The 20,471-nt window shown below is 32.8% G+C and overlaps 1 protein-coding gene across 20 annotated transcripts in view; it reads left to right on the top strand.

The window, feature by feature from the left end:
- The window catches only part of MYCBP2 (MYC binding protein 2), a 283,201-nt gene that overhangs the window by 189,533 nt on the left and 73,197 nt on the right, over positions 1-20,471 (top strand). For 4 of the 20 annotated variants that reach the window (XM_055360098.2, XM_055360097.2, XM_055360092.2 and 1 more), the window contains 5 exons: positions 8,741-8,815; positions 11,429-11,653; positions 12,503-12,635; positions 16,168-16,290; positions 19,150-19,329. In XM_055360098.2, coding sequence (XP_055216073.2) covers positions 8,741-8,815; positions 11,429-11,653; positions 12,503-12,635; positions 16,168-16,290; positions 19,150-19,329 — 736 coding nt within the window. The remainder of the gene's footprint in view (positions 1-8,740; positions 8,816-11,428; positions 11,654-12,502; positions 12,636-16,167; positions 16,291-19,149; positions 19,330-20,471) is intronic. The other 16 variants (XM_055360105.2, XM_055360102.2, XM_055360101.2 and 13 more) reach the window with 8 other exon arrangements.

The raw sequence follows: 20,471 nt of genomic DNA, 5'->3' as shown, positions 1-20,471 counted from the left end.
AATTATAACAACCACTTTTGTACAGTTTTTTTTTCCAATATAGACTTTTTTGTTGGGCAAGGGGGAGTTGGTTTTTGTTTTTTATACAGATGGGAGACCCAGGCCAGGTGGCTCATGCCTGTAATCCCAGCACTTTGGGAAGCCAAGGCCAGTGGATCACCTGAGGTCAGGAGACCAGCCTGGCCAACATGGTGAAACCCTGTCTCTACTAAAAATACAAAAAATTAGCCAGATGTGGTGGCGGGCACCACCTATAATCCTAGCTACTTTGGAGGCTGAAGTGGGAGAATCACTGGAACTCAGGAGGTGGAGGTTGTAGTGATTCAACATCGCGCCACTGCACTCCAGCCTGGGAGACAGAGTGAATCTCTGTCTCAAAAAAAAACAAAAATATAGAGATGGGATCTCACTATGTTGCCCAGGCTGGTCTCAAACTCCTGAGCTCAAGCGATTATCTTACCTTGGCCTCACAAAGTGCTGATATTACAGGCATGAGCTACCACACCTGGCCATTGTGTGTTTTATTTAAGAAAATTTTCTTAAGTCCCTAATAAAATGTTATTCCAGATTATATTATCTTTTCTACCTTCCTAGTCCAAATTTTCTCTGATTTCTTTGCTCATTTGAGGAGCTGCTTTTGGGAGAGAAAGATACTCACACAGATAAAGCAAGTCAATAAACAAAAGTAGAAAGGAAGATCAAGAAGTACCATCTGTCACAATTCTGAATCCCACGATTTTATTTTAAAGCATTGTGTTCTGTTACTTGATGCTTTTGAACCCCATCCAAGAGACAATCTGTAGTAGACAGTCTCCTTAAGGTCAGGGAAAGAAGGGAGTAACAAAGGTTAGAGGAGCGGTAAGGAGTGGAGTGAGGCATACAGATACTTGTGGGTGGTTTTCACTGGAATGTGAGTGCGGAGGTTGTTAATGTAAACAGCTCAAGAGTGTCTGGTATTGTTAGGAAGCTAGGGTTTTTTTGGTTTCTTCATTTTAAGAGTAGTAGTGACTTGAGAGTTTTATAAGTTAAAAGAAAGATACTAGTAGAAAAAGGGAGAAATTATAGATGACAAGACTGAAGACTGAGAAACAGGAGGAGGAAATGGAATTAAGGGCACCTTGGAGAGCTTGCTTCTGTAAAAGAGAGGGGAATATGCATGGCAGTAGTTATGTTTTGGAGGAGGGAGGGACGAAGGGAAGAGGTTGAGGGAGACTACAAGTTCCCTTAAAATAGAAGATAGGAAAACCATCAGTTCAGAATCAAAAGAATGAGTTAAGTTAGGGGGTTGAGAAATGCAATGAATATTTGAAATATTGTTTGAAGGATTACTGGGCCACTAAAGACTCAATGAGACCGCTGTATAGACCCAACTGGAATCCCCTGCCTAGTCCTTTATTGCCCTAAGTGTCTGGAATTAAAAGAGCCAAGAAAGAGCCAAGAAAGCAAATTATAGTACTAGTTGCTGAGCTGCTGTGACAGAAATAGCAATTAAGATCATCAATTCTGGGAATGTGGACTCAGACCTAAGTTAGAAATGTGAAAGGACAAATGGAAGGTCCAAGGGATTTAGAAGATTTAATAAAATCCTAGAACAATATAGTGAATGCACTATAGTTAAAGAGTTGGAAAAATGCAGGCAATAAAGTAGAATATTTGTATTTGATATCATAGGTAGGGCACTTTAACGAATGGGATGCTCTATTACATTGCCATGGGAGGGTGGCTGAAGTGCAGTGCACGTGGAAGTCACTACAAGTGCCTAAGTCTAGGAACTAAGAAGCTAGGCAGGTGGAAGATCATCTGCATGGACTTGAAGACACACAGATGATGTGACTCACAAAGTTAAAGATAAAAACAGGCTGGGCACGGTGGCTCACGCCTATTATGCCAGCACTTTGGGAGGCCAAGGCGGGTGGATCACAAGGTTAGCAGTTCAAGATGGTGAAATCCTGTCTCTACTAAAAATACAAAAATTAGCCAGGCGTGGTGGTGGACGCCTATAGTCCCAGCTACTCAGGAGGCTGAGGCAGAGAATTGCTTGAACCCAGGAGGCAGAGGTTGCAGTGAGCTGAGATCACACCACTGCACTCCAGCCTGGGTGACAGAGCGAGACTCCGTCTCAAAAAGAAAAAGAAAAAAAAGATAAAAACAATGTGTTTACCATTGGAGGAAGGGGTCCATAAGACACAATTTAAAGTCATGGGGGGATGAGAATAGTTTGGATCAGGAAGAAACAGAGCAGTTTGGTATAAAAATGAAAGAACAGGTAGATGACATAAGGATTTATGTTTTGGGTGGTGATCAAAGATGACAGATGGGGTACAGTATGGCAAAATTAACTGGCATAGGGCTCTAAACAGATCTGGGATAAAGTTACTTCAGTACAGGTATTAACTGAGGACTCATACAGAGTCAGAGGCCTGGCATAGGCAGGGACAGGTATGATTTTCTGTAGGGACTAGGGCAGACCCCTTACCCAGTCAGTACATTTTTTTAATGAGTATCTGACTCTGCAGGGCTAAACATGATAGGACATAGAATAATGATTCCCTCTCATCTTCTCAAGGAAATAACACACCTAAATAGTTGCATCTTGCTGCCTCTTCTTTTGTATGTCTTATACATTTACTGCTGGAAAAACTATCTTTCTCCCTTCTTACTTCAGTTCATTTAAAGTAAACGAACTTTAATCATGGCTGTTAATTGTAAAACATGACTCAATAAAAAAATGAAAGCTGGGAGATGTGAAATCAAATTAGAAGTATTCAGACACCAATGCTGCTAACTTAAAAAGAAGTGAAAGTACTGAAAAGTTGCCTTCAGCACTGTTTACGTCTATCTCTTCAACCTTTTCTAGTTAAAACAATTTTGTATTGACATCAATGTGTGCACCTTATTTGGATCCCAACTCAAACAAACTATAGAGAGAGGAGTGGGGGCAGAGATTGGAAGTTTGAACACTGAATGTTGGATGAATTATTTTTAAAAATAAGATTACTATAATTACCCATTTTAGATAATCCTTAAAGTGATCTTGTCATGCTGTCTTGTTTATTTACTCATGTTTTAGAATTCGTGTATTCATCGTTAAGTATGAACTTTAGCTCAATTTTGATCTATCAGTCTTTCTATTTAAACACCATATTTGACTGAAAAATATTCATATCCTAATTTAGTTCAAAGTGACTTTAACTGTTTTAGCACTTTAGTAATGCTCTAGTTGAGAGACAAAATAGCATTAGACATTCATATTATGACTGTATCGTTTCCAAAATAATTTTTAAGTCAATGGGAAAGATAGAGCTAAATAGATGAAGGGTTCAGATCTTCTGTGAGGCATTCATTATCAATTATGTAGAACTTTTTGCCCTTTTTAGAACACTCTTTTCCTTTTTGTTTTTTTTTTGTTATTTTTGTTGTTGTTTGTTTTTTGTTTTGTTTTTTTGTTTGTTTGTTTGTTTTTACAGCACCTTGCCCTGCCACCCAAGCTGGAGTTCAGTGGCACGATCTTGGCTCACTGCAACCTCCACCTCCCAGGTTCAAGCGATTCTTATGTCTCAGCCTCCCAAGTAGCTGGTATTACAGGCATACACCACCACACCCAGCTAATTTTTGTATTTTTAGTAGAGACGGGCAGGGTTTTACCATGTTGGCCAGGCTGCTCTCGAACTCCTGGCCTCAAGTGATCCACTTACCTCGGCTTCCCACAGTGCTGGGATTACAGACTGGGATTAAAGACGTGAGCCGCTGCACCCGGCTGAGAACATGCTTTCCAATTTTATGTCTTAAGAGTCTTTGTTTTGTTGTCTAATTTATCTAGAATGGTTTAACTTCCATTTTTTTCTAATCTTAAGTTGTCCAGACTCAAAAATTGGTTGGTGATCTTCTCTTTATTTCCCATTTTTGCTATAGTCATTAATTCATTAATTGCTCATTTAGTAAATATTTGAGTTCTTATTCGTAGAATTCTTATTTGCATTCTTGTTAGTAATAGATACTAAGCTGGGAAGTAGGCATTGGGTGGAGATGCAGAGGGGAGGGATACAGAGTAAATAAGATGGGGTGAAGTTCTGATCCTTGGAGTACTCACCATGTAATGTGGTAGACATACCGTATTCACATAATTAAATTGCATTGTGATGAGTTGTGGAATGGCTTCACTTAAGTGACATTTGAGGAGGTCTTGAAGAAAAGTTGCCAGGAAACAGTAAAGGAATTTCTAGACAGAGAATCAAATGTTCAGAGTTATGGGGACATGCTATGTATGTGAACTGATGAATAGTTGATATAGGTAAAGCAGAGAATTGAGGGTGGAAAACAGATATGTACTGGGGAGAATAGCTTTCTCTCTTCCTACTCAGGCAGCACTTAATCTGTAGAAGTAGAGAAGGCTTACTTCTTTCTCCAGCTACCCATAATATTTGTTTTTCTTGCCTTCAGCCCATTTGTGTTTATGTACCTCTTATTTCTGTTTTTAAGCTACTTAAGGATAAGGACTCATTCAGGATCCCTTCTTACTCACATTTGTTTCTTCCTAAGCATTAAAAATTACACTTTGCTCATAGTAGGTTTTCACAGTTTGTTAATGCTTTACACATTTGTGGATGCTTAGTTTTAGTTCTTTGCATTTGATATGATCATTCTGTTTAAAATAATTTCTAACATATATATGCTCCTTGCCTTAATTATCTCATTCAATCCTCATTGTGACCCTGTGATGTTAAGCATATTATAATTCTCATTTTTGCAATGAATAAAGATAGCCGCTCACCCAGGATCACAAGTAGAAAGTAGTGGAGCTGGAATTGGAACACTAGTTGATATGATTCCAAAGCCCATGCATTTATGTTCCGTATGCATTAATCTAGTGGAGAGATAAGGATAAATATAGTTATAAAAGGATGAAGCAACTATAGCTGTAATAATCCTGTTAACTTTGACTAGAACTGCCAAACTACAGAAAGATAAATACTTATAACCTTAATGGTTGAATGAGGATGAATACCATGATATGTATTGAAGATGACATGAGTTATTCTTTGATGGCATACCTGGGGAACATTGATTGATTTTAAATTAAAATTCTGAAGATGTGGAATCTACAAAATGTGAGCTAGTAGAATGTTTCGAGTATCAGGGACAATGCAAGTAAAAAGATGAAAAGAGAATTTATTATGTACCTACCAAAGAAGACATTAGACTCTCTGGAATCACGAGCTTAATTTTTTGGAAAACAAGTGTACTTCTATGATAGGAGATGTTAATGTTTTGAAACTTACACACCCAATTCTTTGGGTACTCTGTCAAAAATGAGATCTTTTAACATTGTGAGGGGGATTGAGTGGAAGAGAAAGTTTATATCAAGGGTAGTAGATGATAGACAAATGAAAGTATTCTAAGGTATCTTTATAGTTCCCATATAATCTGAATTCTTACAGAATTGAGTTTCTGTATATCTCCATGCATTTATACAGATTACTTCTTATTTTAGGCTGATGGGTGTTCACATATAGAAAGTATACTGATTTTCCAAATTTGGGGACCTGAAAGATTTGAAGTAGAGTTGAAGAGAAAGTATCATTTGTTAATCTTGTTTGTATAGCATCACCTGGGTTAATTGATAAAACTGGCAAATGTTTCTTGCATTTTAAATCCAATTTCATTCCTTTTTACCTAATAACATTAAATCCAATTTCATTCTTTTTTGCCTAATAACACTTAGCAGTCACAGCTTTAATATACCCCAGATTTCCTGATTTTGTTAATAGCTTTGTGTGTATGTGTATACATAACCCGTGTTTTAATCTTAACAATATTAACTTAATACAACATTAGTAAATGTGCTGTTCTTATATGGTTAAGAACAGCTTTATTTCATTCTTTAGCTTAGTGTTAAAGTTTCGTAAACAGAATGAGATTAAAACAGTTAAATTAAGATTGTAATAATATATGTATGCTATTCTTAATTTTCCTGAGTTATTTCATCATTTTGCTTTAACAGTGGCAATTCTTAGCTTTGTGCTTATCTAACACAGGAAAGATTTTTTTCTTTTATTTGCATGAGCATTTGGCAGGGTTGGTCACTTATTTTCACTGTGATAATTATTCACTTGTTGGTCTCTTTTCTATGCCTTGAAAGATTATCAGCTTAGAGTTGCAATTTGGTGTTCATTAATTTAGTTAGGTTCCCAGTATGCTTTAATTTTCTAATTTTCTTGACAGAACTTTTCTGCCTTTAAAATAGTATTTGAGAATAAAATGTTATTTTATATATATGTGTGTTCGTATATACACATGCACACACAAGCTGTGCTCATAATAATCTGTGAAATTATACTATATGAAAGCTAACATATTTTAATAGTGAGAAATTGGGGCTTTGGAGAAATTAACATTTTCCTGAATGTTCATATCTTTAGACTAAAACATTTCTAAATTTCCAAAGAACACTATTCAAGTGTGTGTGTGTGTGTGTGTGTGTGTGTGTGTGTGTGTGTTTGAGATGAAGTCTTGTTGTTGCCCAAGCTGGACTTGAACTTCTGGGCTCAAGGAGTCCTGCCTTCTCAGCTTCCCACGTAGCTGTGACTACAGGCATGTGCTACCATGCCCAGCTATATTTTTAAATTATTTTGTAGAGACGAGGTCTCTCTGTCTTACCCAGGCTGGTCTCGAACTCCTGGATTCAAGCAATCCTCCTGTCTCAGCCTTCTGAATAGCTACAAGTATAGGCATGCACTACTCGCCCAGCTATTCAAGTATATTTTATTTTTAAATTCCAGCTTTCTGTTCGTCAAATTTCTGCTTCTTGATAAATGCAGTTTTATTAGGACATTGCATTTTGAAAATAATCTTAGGGTAAACCAGTGTGAATTAAGAATTTTCTACAACTGCAGAACAAAAGCAAAAAAGTATAAAGTTTCAATTTACATGGAAACATATACAGAATTTATTTTATTGGCAATTTATTACCACAGTTAGCAGTTAACATCATTTTAAAATATCATTGTACATGTTGTTGACTGAGAAAGCACTTATGTTTGCACATTGACTTAAAAGAGAGACATAAGCTTTAAATATTGTCAACCAGTCATCACATTGCTTCTTTATCTGCATTACTTTTAACAATTGCCTTTCACATTACTTTTAACAATTGCCTTTCACATTACTTTAATACGAGAGTAATTTATGCTAAAAAATAGAATATGCTAAAAAAAAGTGATATTGTTTTATGTCAAAAAGTCTGTCCCACTATGCTTTGTAAGGGAGAAAAACCCATTGACCAAGTACTCTACAAATTCTTATATACGTGGATGAACCAGTATAGACATTTTTCCCCTAAAACATAGCACTTCAAAATGCTCTGCAATATGTTTTTCACTTTACCTGAAGAGAAAGGACCTTATTCACTATCCACTTTTAATTAGGGGGCAGTTGGCTTTGGTTTTGGTTTACGTTTATTTGTAGGCATATTATTAGACACTTTTTTTAGAGTTTTATATGTCTTATATTTATGAATTAGTATATATTTATGTACATGGGTGTGTACCCACATTCATCCGTACATATATATGTATATATCCATATATATATATGGATATGGAAAATATAGAACCAGAAAACAGTAAATAAAGTCTCATTATCTAAAATGAGATAATGAGAAAAGTTTCATTATCTAAAATGACTTATAATTGATAGGGAATTTTGATGTTTCTTTTTTGTTGAAGTCTTAGTTGATCTTTTTTATTAACATTTTGAATGTCCTCTTTTTTGGTTCAAAATAACCGTTTATCATAATATTTACATAAGCAATAAAATTGTGCAATTGCTACTCACTAGAAAGATTTTAATTTCAAATCAGATAAATATAGATTGATAGCATGAGATAACTATGAAAATGTATATCATTTAAATTATCAGTAAAACATTTTGTGAAAATGTTGATTTTTCTAGGATAACGTTTCTGTGAATTAATTGTTCCTTAACAAAACATTTTTAGACTTTAACTTAGAGATCCTAAATGCTCTGCATTTCCTAAACTTTGAGATGGAGAAAAGTAAGCCTGTCTTTTGATAAAATTGATTACATTTTTATCTTTTGATAAAAAATTGATTGTATGTATTATTTATGTTTTTCTTATCAAATTTTTTAGTAGCATTCAGAAACATTTCCAAATGATTTTTTTCCTACTTATAGAGGGAAGGAAAATTGAAAAAAATAACTCAGACTTTTTATTTTTTACTTTTTTAGTTTTTACTTTTATTTTTGTACTTCAAAAAGTGATAAGTTCACGTAAACTACATGCCATTACTATTCATAATGATAATTGCATTTTCTATACAATCGATATCATTTCCATTTTTATTATAAAACAGCAGACTGGTTTCTGTCATAAAACAAATCTGGCTTGTATTAGAACAAATACGTCCTCATTTAAAGAATTTTAAGGTTTCTTTCTTGCATTGAGTATCTTAAGCTTTATAACAACGTCTGGCTCTTAATTTTAGTAAATGGCATGACACACTATATCCATGGAGAGCTTCTGACAAAAACTTACTTATCAGACAGAATTTCTTCGGTGTGTTGTTTACTCAGATGGCTTCAGTTTCTCTTTAGTAAAATAATATTTCCGGGTTGGTGCTAGAGTACAGAAAAATGTTGTTACTGTGCACGCATCTTCTGCAGATGATATCCTGTTCCCTTTCTTTGTTGATATTTTTCTTTCTTAAACTTTGTTGCTCAGAATATCTTTAATGCTAGCCAAGGAGTCAGGGATTTGGACGTATTTTCATGGACTTCCAAAGCTTTTTTCCCCCAGGTGAGTTAACTGTAAGGAACAATAATATTTTATTCAGGTATTTCAGCATGTATAACAAATTTTGTGTTTTTAAAACCTTTGCTTAAGATTAATAAAACCTTTTAACCAAAAAAAGATCTATATGAAGTGCTGCAATTGAGTTTTCTCACTCCTGCCAAAAAGAATGTATTATTAGTTTAAGTGATACTTCCACATGACTTCAAATTTGCTATATTTAGTTTTATGAGTAGCTTTTCCAATGACTATATCTAAGATTAGTGTTTTCACAACTAACTTATTTAGGTGACAGTGTCCTGGCCTTATGGCTGTTTTATTTTTTCTACTGCCAACACTTTCACATTCCCTCTTTGAATGTTCATCTGAGAATGGGATGGGAATGGAGGGAGAAAATAATAATATTGAAATTCATGAATTTAATATGCTGGTACCTGGGTCTTACATTTCTGTATTGAATAAAGCATGTATTTTACTATTGCTTGAGCATGATAGGCACAGTTCTATGACTTTATGTCTGTCAGTGTTTTATACTGTTTAGCACAAGAATTGGATAAACTTTGTTTTATACTTATTAATATAGTTTTATTACCTTTTCAATAAAATATTATTTTAAATTTTTAACAAGTTTTCATAATTGCCTTTCAGTGACTAGTTTGCAATTATAATTAGTTGTGCCAAGGCTTAACTCCCAGTGTTACCCTGAATGATCAAAAGTTAGAATTATTGTTATAATTAATTAAATGCACTAGGAATGTTATTAAATACCAGTGAAGTTGGGTTTTTTTGCTAAATCTATGGATATTTGCTTTTTTATGTTGCCATGTAATTTTTAAGAATCAGTTGTGAGTAGGATTAAAACTTGCCCCTTCCAACTATGAAATGGCATGATGTATTTATTTATTAACCATTTACAAACAGACATTTTAAAATGTTTACAGAAAATCTTGTGAGTGTAATAGCAAGTACTATGTAAAGTTTAGACCTGTGTTACTCTCAATTTTTATCTTGAGTGGTCTCTGTGTATTCATGTAAGTTTGCATATATATAAATTCTTACAAATATATATGATGAGTATATAAAATGCATATTTTACATTTATTTTCGGTTGTAAATCTAAGCTTTTTGAGTGTTTAAAATTCTCATTTCCATTAAATTTCCAATATGTAACCAAAGAATATTGGTAAATAAAATATAATTACAGTAAATGTAAATTAATTTTTCTTAGTACATATTTGTATAAGTAAAAATTGGTTATTCATCACTACAGTGAGATTCACAAAATATTATGTGAAAGTTAATGGTGACTTTAACATTTTCCCTGACGAGTCATGTATGGAATTAACAAAGTAGCAGGTATACAGAATTCTTGAATCCTCATATTTTTAAACCTGAGGATTCTATTTTTAATATTCTACTGTGTTACTGTGTATATGAACATGTATACATATCTCTTCATTATGAGGCTACTGGTAGGGATAGAACTATTTAATACAATTTTATCTTGCATAATGTTAGTTTTTAAATTTTTATTCTATTTATAACATTATTAAATATCAGTTTTAACCTAATGTTTGCATGTGTGTCTCTTTATGGTTATCTATTACTCTATCTGAATATGAAATAAATTATAGAGTTCATATTACTGTATTTAAAAATGCAGTTTTAAATCTCTTTTAAAGGAGTAATGATGACAATGAGAACACCTAGTGTGGACCCTTTATTTACATTTAGTTGGGAAAAAGAGAAAATATGGAAAGGTTATTATTTCTCTTTATTACATTCACATAGGAAACAATTTTATCACAGCATTACAATTTAACAGAAAATTTAGGGAAGGTTCTTTCATTTTAGAAGTGACTCTTTCCAATAATAAATTTACGTTATATTTACTTAAATCCATGTTTAATTTCTCCTTTCTACTAAAAATATAGTCTGTTTTTCTGTTACTAGCATTAATGTATCACTGCATAGTAATGGCTTAACAAATCTAGCAAGACATTTTTATTTGTACAATATTAGAAAGTATAAGTTGTTAAAATATTGTAAGCATCAATATTTCATTCATAACTAACAAATAGCAAGATATAGCTATATTTTTAATGCATATTTTTCATCATCTCTGCTTATGGATCAGCTTTCAGATTCTTCATACCTGTTTTCTCTATTTATAAATAATTATTTCAACATGGGAAGAAATGAATATTTAGACTTTTTTTTACCCATAACAATATACAGTAATGCAGTAATAATGATTCAAAATTATTCCCTTGTGGTTCACATAGTATAGTATTTTTATTTTTCCTACTTTAAATATTGCATTAAAGATAAAAGTAAAATCAAGGATGATTATATTTCTCAAATTGTGGTGGGCAGAAGCCAGAGGTCGACTGGTTTCCTGCTATATTTTCTTGCCTTCAACTTTATTTTAAATAGCATTGTTGAAAAACTGAGATTCTTTAATTAGTGCTAATGACTAATTCTTCAGTTATCTTTAGTTATGTGTTTTTTTTATATTGACAGTACTGTAGACTTGCTATAAAAGCTATTAATAGGAAGGCTTTGAAAGTGATAATAGATTGTATTTTGTTTATTTTTCTTTCCTATTCAAATTTTCAGGGATCTAAAACTAATACTGATGACTTTTTCAAAGACATAAACTCCTGCTGCCCACAGGAAGCAACAATGCAAGAACAAGATATGCCATTCTTGCGAGGAGGGCCAGGCATGTACAAGGTAGTGAAGACGGGACCTTCAGGTCACAACATCAGAAGCTGCCCTAACCTTAGAGGTATCCCAATTGGAATGTTAGTTCTGGGAAACAAAGTCAAAGCAGTGGGAGAGGTATGGATTCTTGTAGCTTCATGACTTCTAAGATACTCATTTTTAATGTAATACAACCAAAGCATCTCTTCTAAAGGTTGCCATTTCTACCACAGGTTTTTCAATGTTAATGTATTTTATCTTTACTTGTATTGCAAATACATAATTTTTCTGTGCTTCTGTCTAATGATTTGCATAATTATCCTTGTGTAAACAATATATTAACAAATGATTTGTATTGTATATATAAATGTTTGGTATTTGCACATATTTTTTCATTATTACAAATGTACTATACCATCATGGATTATCATCACTTAAAATATTCTATGTGATCGGTATGGAGATGTGGTCATATGCAAAAGATTTCATTTCTTTGTTCCCATTCATAGGTCTCACTGAAGTCCTGAGCAAATAAAATTACTCTTTAGGCTACTGTGGCATTTGCCTCAGCTGATAAGCTTGAAGATGTAGTGTGTCATGCTATTTCTCAGTAAGGGTCATTTTCAAGTTACACTATGGATACTCTCAACCTAAATAATAGCAAGTCGGCTGTGTTAGGACATTTTAGATGCAGAAAAAAGAAAATGAGCCATGTGTTTTTGGGTAATTCTTAAAATTATTTAGGTGTTATCTTTGTGCTTTGAAAGTTATTATTTTAACCAAATTCATAAATAAGCGGTATTTTACAGAACTTTTTATTGACTTCTGTCTTACCTCAGGCTGTGGCCTTAATTTCAGAAACTAATTTCTTAGTAGAAATGTATTGGAATGATTACACTATTCAGACACGTAAGATTTTTACTGGTTTTCAGACTGAGTTCCCTGAAAGAATCAAGCCAATCAATGATGCTTTTTGTTATGTACCAGGTAACCAATTCTGAAGGGACATGGGTGCAACTGGATCAGAACAGCATGGTAGAGTTCTGTGAGAGTGATGAAGGAGAGGCATGGTCCTTAGCTAGAGACAGAGGCGGAAACCAGTACCTCCGACATGAAGATGGCAAGTTGGCTTAAATTTGTGATTTATTCCAATTAAGCTTTCAAATACAGAAGTTTAATGCCTATTGTATTGCTTTTGTTTTAAAGAGTTTTTTGTGTGTTTGCTTTTTAAAAAGCAAAACTAAAAGTTAAAAAATCTTGCAACTGTTAAAATTGGTTTGTAAAATATGTGAGTACTTAATGCACATTAAAGAAGAAAATTAAAAGAAAATTCGAAACATATAGACTCATCTTTATAAAACAGGCTTTTTATTTCATTAATATAAATTTCTATACCTCTTTCTTCTGTACCAGTCCAGGACTGAACATTTTATCCCTTCTATAATAAAATGAAGGTTTGGTATTCCAACTACCAATCTCAGTACTTCTCCCAGGCAACATCATTTGATTGCATTTTGTCTTAGGGAAAGAGCATTGAATAAATCCATAGTGTCTTTAGGGTTTCCTGTTGTTAGATTTTCAACTTTAAATTTTATTTTACCTTTTTCAACATGGATATCACTTAATAAAATATATTCCTTTTTGTCCCCCTCTCTTTGATATCTTGGTGGCAAAAATTTGTTCTTCGAAGTTGAGACCACATTATCACTTGTGTGATGCTTTAACTGATCACAACAGAGCAAAGAATTTCTTTTGTTCTTAAAGAATTGTGCTCACCACTAGGACAATAGTGTCATAGTGAAGTTCATGTTTATTTCTTCATACCCAGTTATGAGTCCCTTGTGGACAGGCACATGGTTTTTATCTTCGCCTTCCTAGTTCTGAAACAGTTTTGACACATGCTAGTTGCTCATGAAGTTTTGTAATACAACTTGAATTATAAAAATAATAGCACATCAAAATAAGTATGTAAGCAAACATGGACTTGTCTGCCAAATCCCAAAATTTATAGGATGAAGTTAGGTAAATAAGAGAACATGCATCTTTATTCAAAAGATAATAAATTTATAATACTTATTATTCCAAGAGGCAATTTGGCCATAAATATGGATTCAGAAAAGGTTTGAAATATGCAATAATGATGGAGTATCTTTGGAGATATCTCCCTTTTTCCCCCCACAACACACCTTTGAGGTAGGTGATATAATCTTAAATTTATAGGTAGGAAACTCAAGCTCTAGAATTTAAAATAATGTGTCTATGGTTGTACAGCTGGTGACATACCAGATGTAAGACTTCAGCCAGAATCTTCATTCATGTTTTAAATGCTGTACTCATTACACCATGCTGTACACATTGAGCACAACTTGAGAACCTACCTCCTCTCCTTGTTTCTCCCAGATAGACTTTTTTTAGTCTAAGATGATATGGTCATAAAATAATGTCCTGAAACAGTAGAACTATTCATTTGAAAAAGATAAGGCGCTTGATGTAAATCAGACATTTACTAAATGACTTTTTCACTTACTATGTGCTTATTATATATTGCTGTATATTTACTACATATTCATAAATTTTTAAACATTTTTCTTTATATAGGAATATTCAGATATAAATGAAAATACCTAAGGGGAGATCAGCTTTATTTAAGATAAGTTAAATATGAGAACAGCTTAGGTGACTTCTAAAGGACTTTTCTAGCTTAATGCTTAATAATTTTTTAACTGGCAGTACAAAAAATATGTAAGAGTGGATTCTGAAGCAGGACTGCCAGGGTACTGATCCCAGCTGTACAACTTTTTACTCATGTGACCTTGACCAAGTTAACCTAATATCTCTATGCCTCAGTTTTCCCATTTATAAAATGACCTTATAGGTCATAACCACATAAATCTGATATGAAGACTAAATGAGCAAATAACAGATAAAGCTAATAGATGGTAAGTTAGGTCTTACTGTTAAAATGCAAAATGCCTTCCATGCTAAGGATCAAGTTTTAACCTGGGAAATTTTATTCTTACAAACTTAGAAGATAGAAGCTTCTTTCAAATAAAATGCCTCTTAAATTAGAGTATCATTTAAGAGAAGTTTAAATTTTTCTCTGTAATTAGTTAATCATCTTTTACTCTTGATATATAGATACAGATATAAATATGGATATTTGGTGATCATGTGAATCTTACTATTTTGATATAAAACCTGGAGTGATAAGGAAAGAAATGATATGAAGTTAGTGCCTTTAAATCACTAAGATTAGTTGATGTGCTGCCCAAATAGTCTGTTCATTGGTAATAATATTTAATATGGAAGTACAAAGATTTGGCACTATGGTAATTTATATGAAGTCGTGTGAGTAAAACAGAAGCTTTCCTCTTTGTAAAAATTCTCTATTGGTCTTTGAAATCTGTAGTAGGCAAAGTTACTGCTGTGGTAAAAACAGACTTCACTCTGGGTGCTAGACCATTCTTAGTCTAGAGAGGAAGCAGTGCTACCTTTTCCGTTCAGTTTACTGTTCATGGGTGTTTTTCTGAAGAAACATTCTACTGCTGAAATATTGCATGATGAAGAATATTGCCTAAGGGAAGTGCTAAGATTGGTTTTTTAAATCAAGTCTACAAATGCTAGTAAAGGGATAGATTATACAGTACCACTGGTTTAGCAGAATTGCAATTTACAGGTAGGAAGGAAACACTCTACCACACCCTGTCTGTAGTTCCCTGTTCTGTTTAAAGGACTATTGACTTTTAAAAAAGATATTTAAGATACTTAAAGATATTTTAAAAATAAGGTATTTAAAACTATACTTGAGATATTTTATTTTTCATAAGGTTATTTTAATGGAATAAATACCTTTTCCCCCCAATTTTACTTGACAGACTTTATTTTGCGTTTTTTGGCTGGCATTAATATGGATATTTAACTAAGGTACTGTTTTATATCAGACAGAATCTTGGAGCCAGTTGATTGTTCATAGGGGATTAATTTAGTTTGCATATTTTATAGGTCACATCTTGCCATTTGTAAATGGATAAAACATTTGCCATTTTCTGCTTGAAATAAGAATTCTGATACATTTATAGACTCTGATTATGTAACATGGTTTATTATTATCCTTCTGTTTGGGAAAAATATCTTTATGTGATAAAATAAGTTAAAAGTTACGTTTTCCATAATTTTCACATTCATAACTTAGAACAGTTAACAAATGAAAATTCCTTTTGGTACTAGATACTTAGTTTTTTTCTCTATTCTAATACTAATATGCAAAATACTTTTATTTCTGGTTTATAGGTTATCCATTTTGTTTTGAAAAATACTCTTGTATAAATTTGTTACAAATACAAAGAGTTCCTGGTCCAGAAATATTAGTATGCATTCAGTAATGTATCCTGCCACAATAAAAGTAAATTGGCTTCATAAGAGCATATCTCATTTCTAAATTTCACTGTGTATTTGATAAATAAAAACAAAGATTTGTCAGGTGCTTTGTTAATGTTAAGATGACCTGACTGGTATTTAAATTGATCAAATCTAGATGTGAGCTTATTTTAAAATCTAACCATCATAAAATCTTTTGCAATTTTCTCTCTTTGTTGTATGAATAGGGAATAGCATGTAAGAAACTAATGTTACAGCTGTGGCTTTTATTGTAGAACAAGTTCTTCTGGATCAGAATTCTCAAACTCCTCCTCCAAGCCCTTTCTCAGTGCAAGCTTTTAATAAAGGGGCAAGTTGCAGTGCCCAAGGATTTGATTATGGACTCGGAAATAGCAAAGGTAGGTATTTAAAAGTAAGTCTTTTACTTACCTAACCTCAATATTTTTTATTACCTTCTCTTTTATACACTTTTTATTTGTGTTCACCCAGAAATCTTTATTAAATTAAAATTTGTTCATGGAAAGCTAATAAAAAATGTTTACAAAGGTGTTCTTTTCATAGTATTTTTGTTGTTGTTGTTTTTTGTTTTTAACCAGTTTTGGCTTAAGTTTATGAGAGTGCTTGCTTATTTTTTTTCTATTTAAAAAACACTCATTTTGATTTCATATCCTAAAGATTCTATTTCACTAAATCTAGTAAAATTTGATTTTTATCATCCACTTATTAGGATGGTAATGTTAATGAGAAACAGAGAACTCGCTCAAATGATCCATTTAAAATCAAACTATTACTTCTAAATAATATTTTTAAGTAATATTACACATGAGCTTTATAAAATTTATGTGGTTTTGAATTTCTAACCCAGTAATCTTAGTTAATTTAGAATTATGTGAAATGATATGTTTGGGTTTAATATCTATAATAAAACCAGAAAGTTGTAAAAAGAAAAAAACCCTAAGCCATATGAATATAATATATATACAGCTGTTTTGGCTGCATTAATGGAAGAGACCAGCATCATGGACTGTCCAAACAGTAGTTAATTTTGAAACAATTTATGCTGGAGGTTCATCAGAAATTGCATTTTTATGTGAATTTACACACTCTTGTTCTTTCCTATGTACCTGATCTAGACTCCTTCAAAATCAGCCCTATTGTCCACAGGTAACATACAGCTGGGTCATGAGTAAAAGGGAGCAGATAGCTTACGTGGAAATAATTTTACTTTAATTTTATTTAAATTAATTCACAGGACTTGATTCCAAGGGACAAATACAGTGTCATTATACCTGACTTGAAGAAGAAGTGAAAAAATAAAACAGTGAACAAAATATATAAGGAATATTCCATTTAAAATAAAACTACTTCTATTGAATAGCTTCATTACTTTCCACAAAGTATTTTTATGAAGGAAACCTAGCCACAAGATTTTTTTTACTCCCTTGGACTAGCCTATCTCATAGGATTGGGTATCATCTGCTCGCTTACTTCGGGTACCTGATTTCCATTAATTTAAGCTAGATCTTTGTACTTACATAGTGTAAATGCTTGGTGGTGTTTTCTTTATGTCCCTTTCTCTTTACCTTTGTCAACTCTTAAAATCTCAGCATTTGCTTACCGCTACTATATCTCTATATAGTAATGTTTTAAAGCCTTGTTTAACACAAATTGTATGCTTTCAGTCTTTAAACTGTCTGTCATTGTACTGATAGCTATCACAGTAAATCAGTCATTATAATTTATTAAAATATCATTAAAATAAATATAAATGTTTAAGAGACACAAACATTGCCAAGAAAATTTGTTATTATGTACAAATAATAAAGTATTACTTTTTAAACGTGATTTTGTGAATATCGTTCAAAAATAGCATGCACCATGCCAGGCATAGTGGCTCATGCCTATAGTCCCAGCTACCTGGGAGGCTGAGGCAGCAGGATCACTTGAGGCCAGGAGTTTAAGGATGTAGTCTGCTATAGTCGTGCCTGTGAATAGCCACACACTCCATCCTGGGCAACAGAACAGGATCCTGTTTCCTTAAAAAAATATTAATAATAAGCCTGCTCTTGTTAACAAGCTTTTAAAATATTTAGATGGAGCAAAGAAATAATAAGAAACTTAAGCTTGATGAAATATATCTAACTTTATTATCTGTAACAGTAGTTCCCATTTTAACTCTTAATACTGTCCAAGATCGAAGAGCTGTTTTTTGTTAAGTTTTTTTTTTCTTAAAACAGTATTTTAGAAAATTCTTCATGATCTCTAAATTTTTTCCTATAATCTACAGCATTTATTTATTATTTCAAAAAAAGATATATGGCTCGTGTACACAGTTCTTTCCACATAAATCTATCCCATGTAGGTACTTCAGTTGAAATTTTCACATATGAAACTTTATTATATTTCAGAAATATGACTAGAAAGATACTATTTTCCAGTTTCTGCATCACCTAGTCTGGATGTAGTTCCCTCTCCCCACCTCCAGCATCATTTAAACTATTTAATGTATACTCACAAATAAGGAGTTATTATCCATCAAATTATTTCATTATCTTAAAAAAAATTTTTGTAAAACCTTTTGGTACAAGGAAAAAGGTTAGAATCGATTAAATTTTAGATACTATTCAAATTAGGTAGCTCATAATCCTTTTTGTCATATAGGACTTACAGATTTTTAAATTATTCATCTAAGCAAAATATTTCATGCTTTTAAAGTAGAATTTCTTTGGCAGTAACAACTTAAAAAAGAAAGTATTAATTTATAACTATAGTGTAAACACATTGCTATGTTAAAAACATACTTTGCTCCATTCTGCTTTTTGAAGAAAAACTGTTAATTGCTTATTTTCTGCATGAAATATACTGCCAATGAGGCAGGGTGGTATTAGTCATTGTTGGGAACTATGGAAAAGGCATCATTTACTTAAATCTTCATTTATATATGTTCAATATTGAAGCAATTTATCACTGATTCTTCTTAGAGTCTTCGTTCTCCCATACATAATGAGAGATGTTATATATGAATTTAAATGGATTTGTTTTTATAGGTGGGCTTCTATGTAAGATTTGGTGGGGCGCTTCCATTAAAAAAAAAAAAAGCTTGCAAAATTCGGTCCCTAATCTGAGGATGATTAATAGTCACCAATTTTCACTCATTTCTGAATTGGCATGGTTTTATTTAGTGTTCAACTCTATCTGAATGTCATAAAGCACCATTTACTTTGCCATTTTGGATGTTAATGAATAACGAGTTGTAGTTTTGACTGTTTTACCCACTGCAGGTGACCAACTGAGTGCCATATTGAATTCCATTCAGTCACGACCCAATCTCCCAGCTCCTTCCATCTTTGATCAAGCTGCAAAACCTCCCTCTTCCCTAGTACACAGCCCATTTGTGTTCGGACAGCCCCTTTCCTTCCAGCAGCCTCAGCTTCAGAGTAAGTCTGTCAGCCTTACCTGCCTCATCAAGCATTTCTGAAGCTTTGTTCTGAGTTACTTATCAGTTACTAATTAGTTATCAACTCACCTGACTGGTTTTTTTTAATTAGGATGTTATCCCCTCCCACATTTTTGAAATATCTAAGCTATTCTGAGCTAAGACATTCTGCAGCTAAGACATTTAAAGTTGATTTAAAGTTCATATGCATGACTATGGTAAGCATCACATACAGGGACAACTTTCAGTGGATTTTTCTTACTTCAAGATGTCCCAAAAGGATAAAGCCATTTCACTCTTATCAGTGGGTAGAAGAGAGAGTGTGCTTGTTTGGACAGGTTTGTTTGTTTTTTCTAAGTGAATTTGGTATCTATGAAATGTATGACAATTTAGTTTTCCCGGTTTTCTCAAATTGTTGTTTCCTGTCTTTATTTTTATTTTTTTGTTGTTGTTCCTAATATGTTAAATTGATCATTTGATTCCAGTTCTGTCTTTTAGGATTGCTCTAGTCCTTCATTCATGATAGTAATTCACATTGGTTTGGAAAAGATACCCAAAAAAATTATACTTAACTGAATGTTCTTTTTTCTTAATAACCTCCTGAACCTTCCACCTAAACTTTTCAAAGCTCTGTCCAGTATGACAACAGTGTGCTCTTCTTGGCATTCAGTTCTCATGTTGGCTATACAATATATAAACACATTAATTGAATGAGCTAGTTTATGAAAGTTTCAGCTTGTATACCATTTTTCGGATTCAAATGCACAACCTCTTTGCTTTGGTAAAGTACATTCACACTTAGGTCTAAGTTATTTGTTTACAAAAATACTTTAATAACTGTTATTAGGGTCATGTAAAAGAATGCTAGCTGGTTTAGTTTTTATTAAGAACTAGGTTAGTATGTAGCTAGCAAATGATATTATTCATTACTTTATCCACCTTAGGTAAAGGGTACACAAGAGTATAAACTTTTCTGGGTTTCCACTATCCATTAGGAAAGTTTAATTAATGAAATTAATTAGTTTGGAAATATAAGTACTATCAATTTCTAGCTTATCATCTTCATTCATGTATATTAATTTGAATGTCTATTAAGAGAAGAATTTCAAAGAAACAAAATAGTGTCACGTGCGAAATAGTCTT

Source organism: Gorilla gorilla, chromosome 14 (assembly GCF_029281585.2).
Source record: "Gorilla gorilla gorilla isolate KB3781 chromosome 14, NHGRI_mGorGor1-v2.1_pri, whole genome shotgun sequence".
NCBI lineage: Eukaryota > Metazoa > Chordata > Mammalia > Primates > Hominidae > Gorilla > Gorilla gorilla.
Note: the sequence above shows the minus strand (reverse complement) of the source record. Positions and strands in the feature narration are given on the sequence as shown.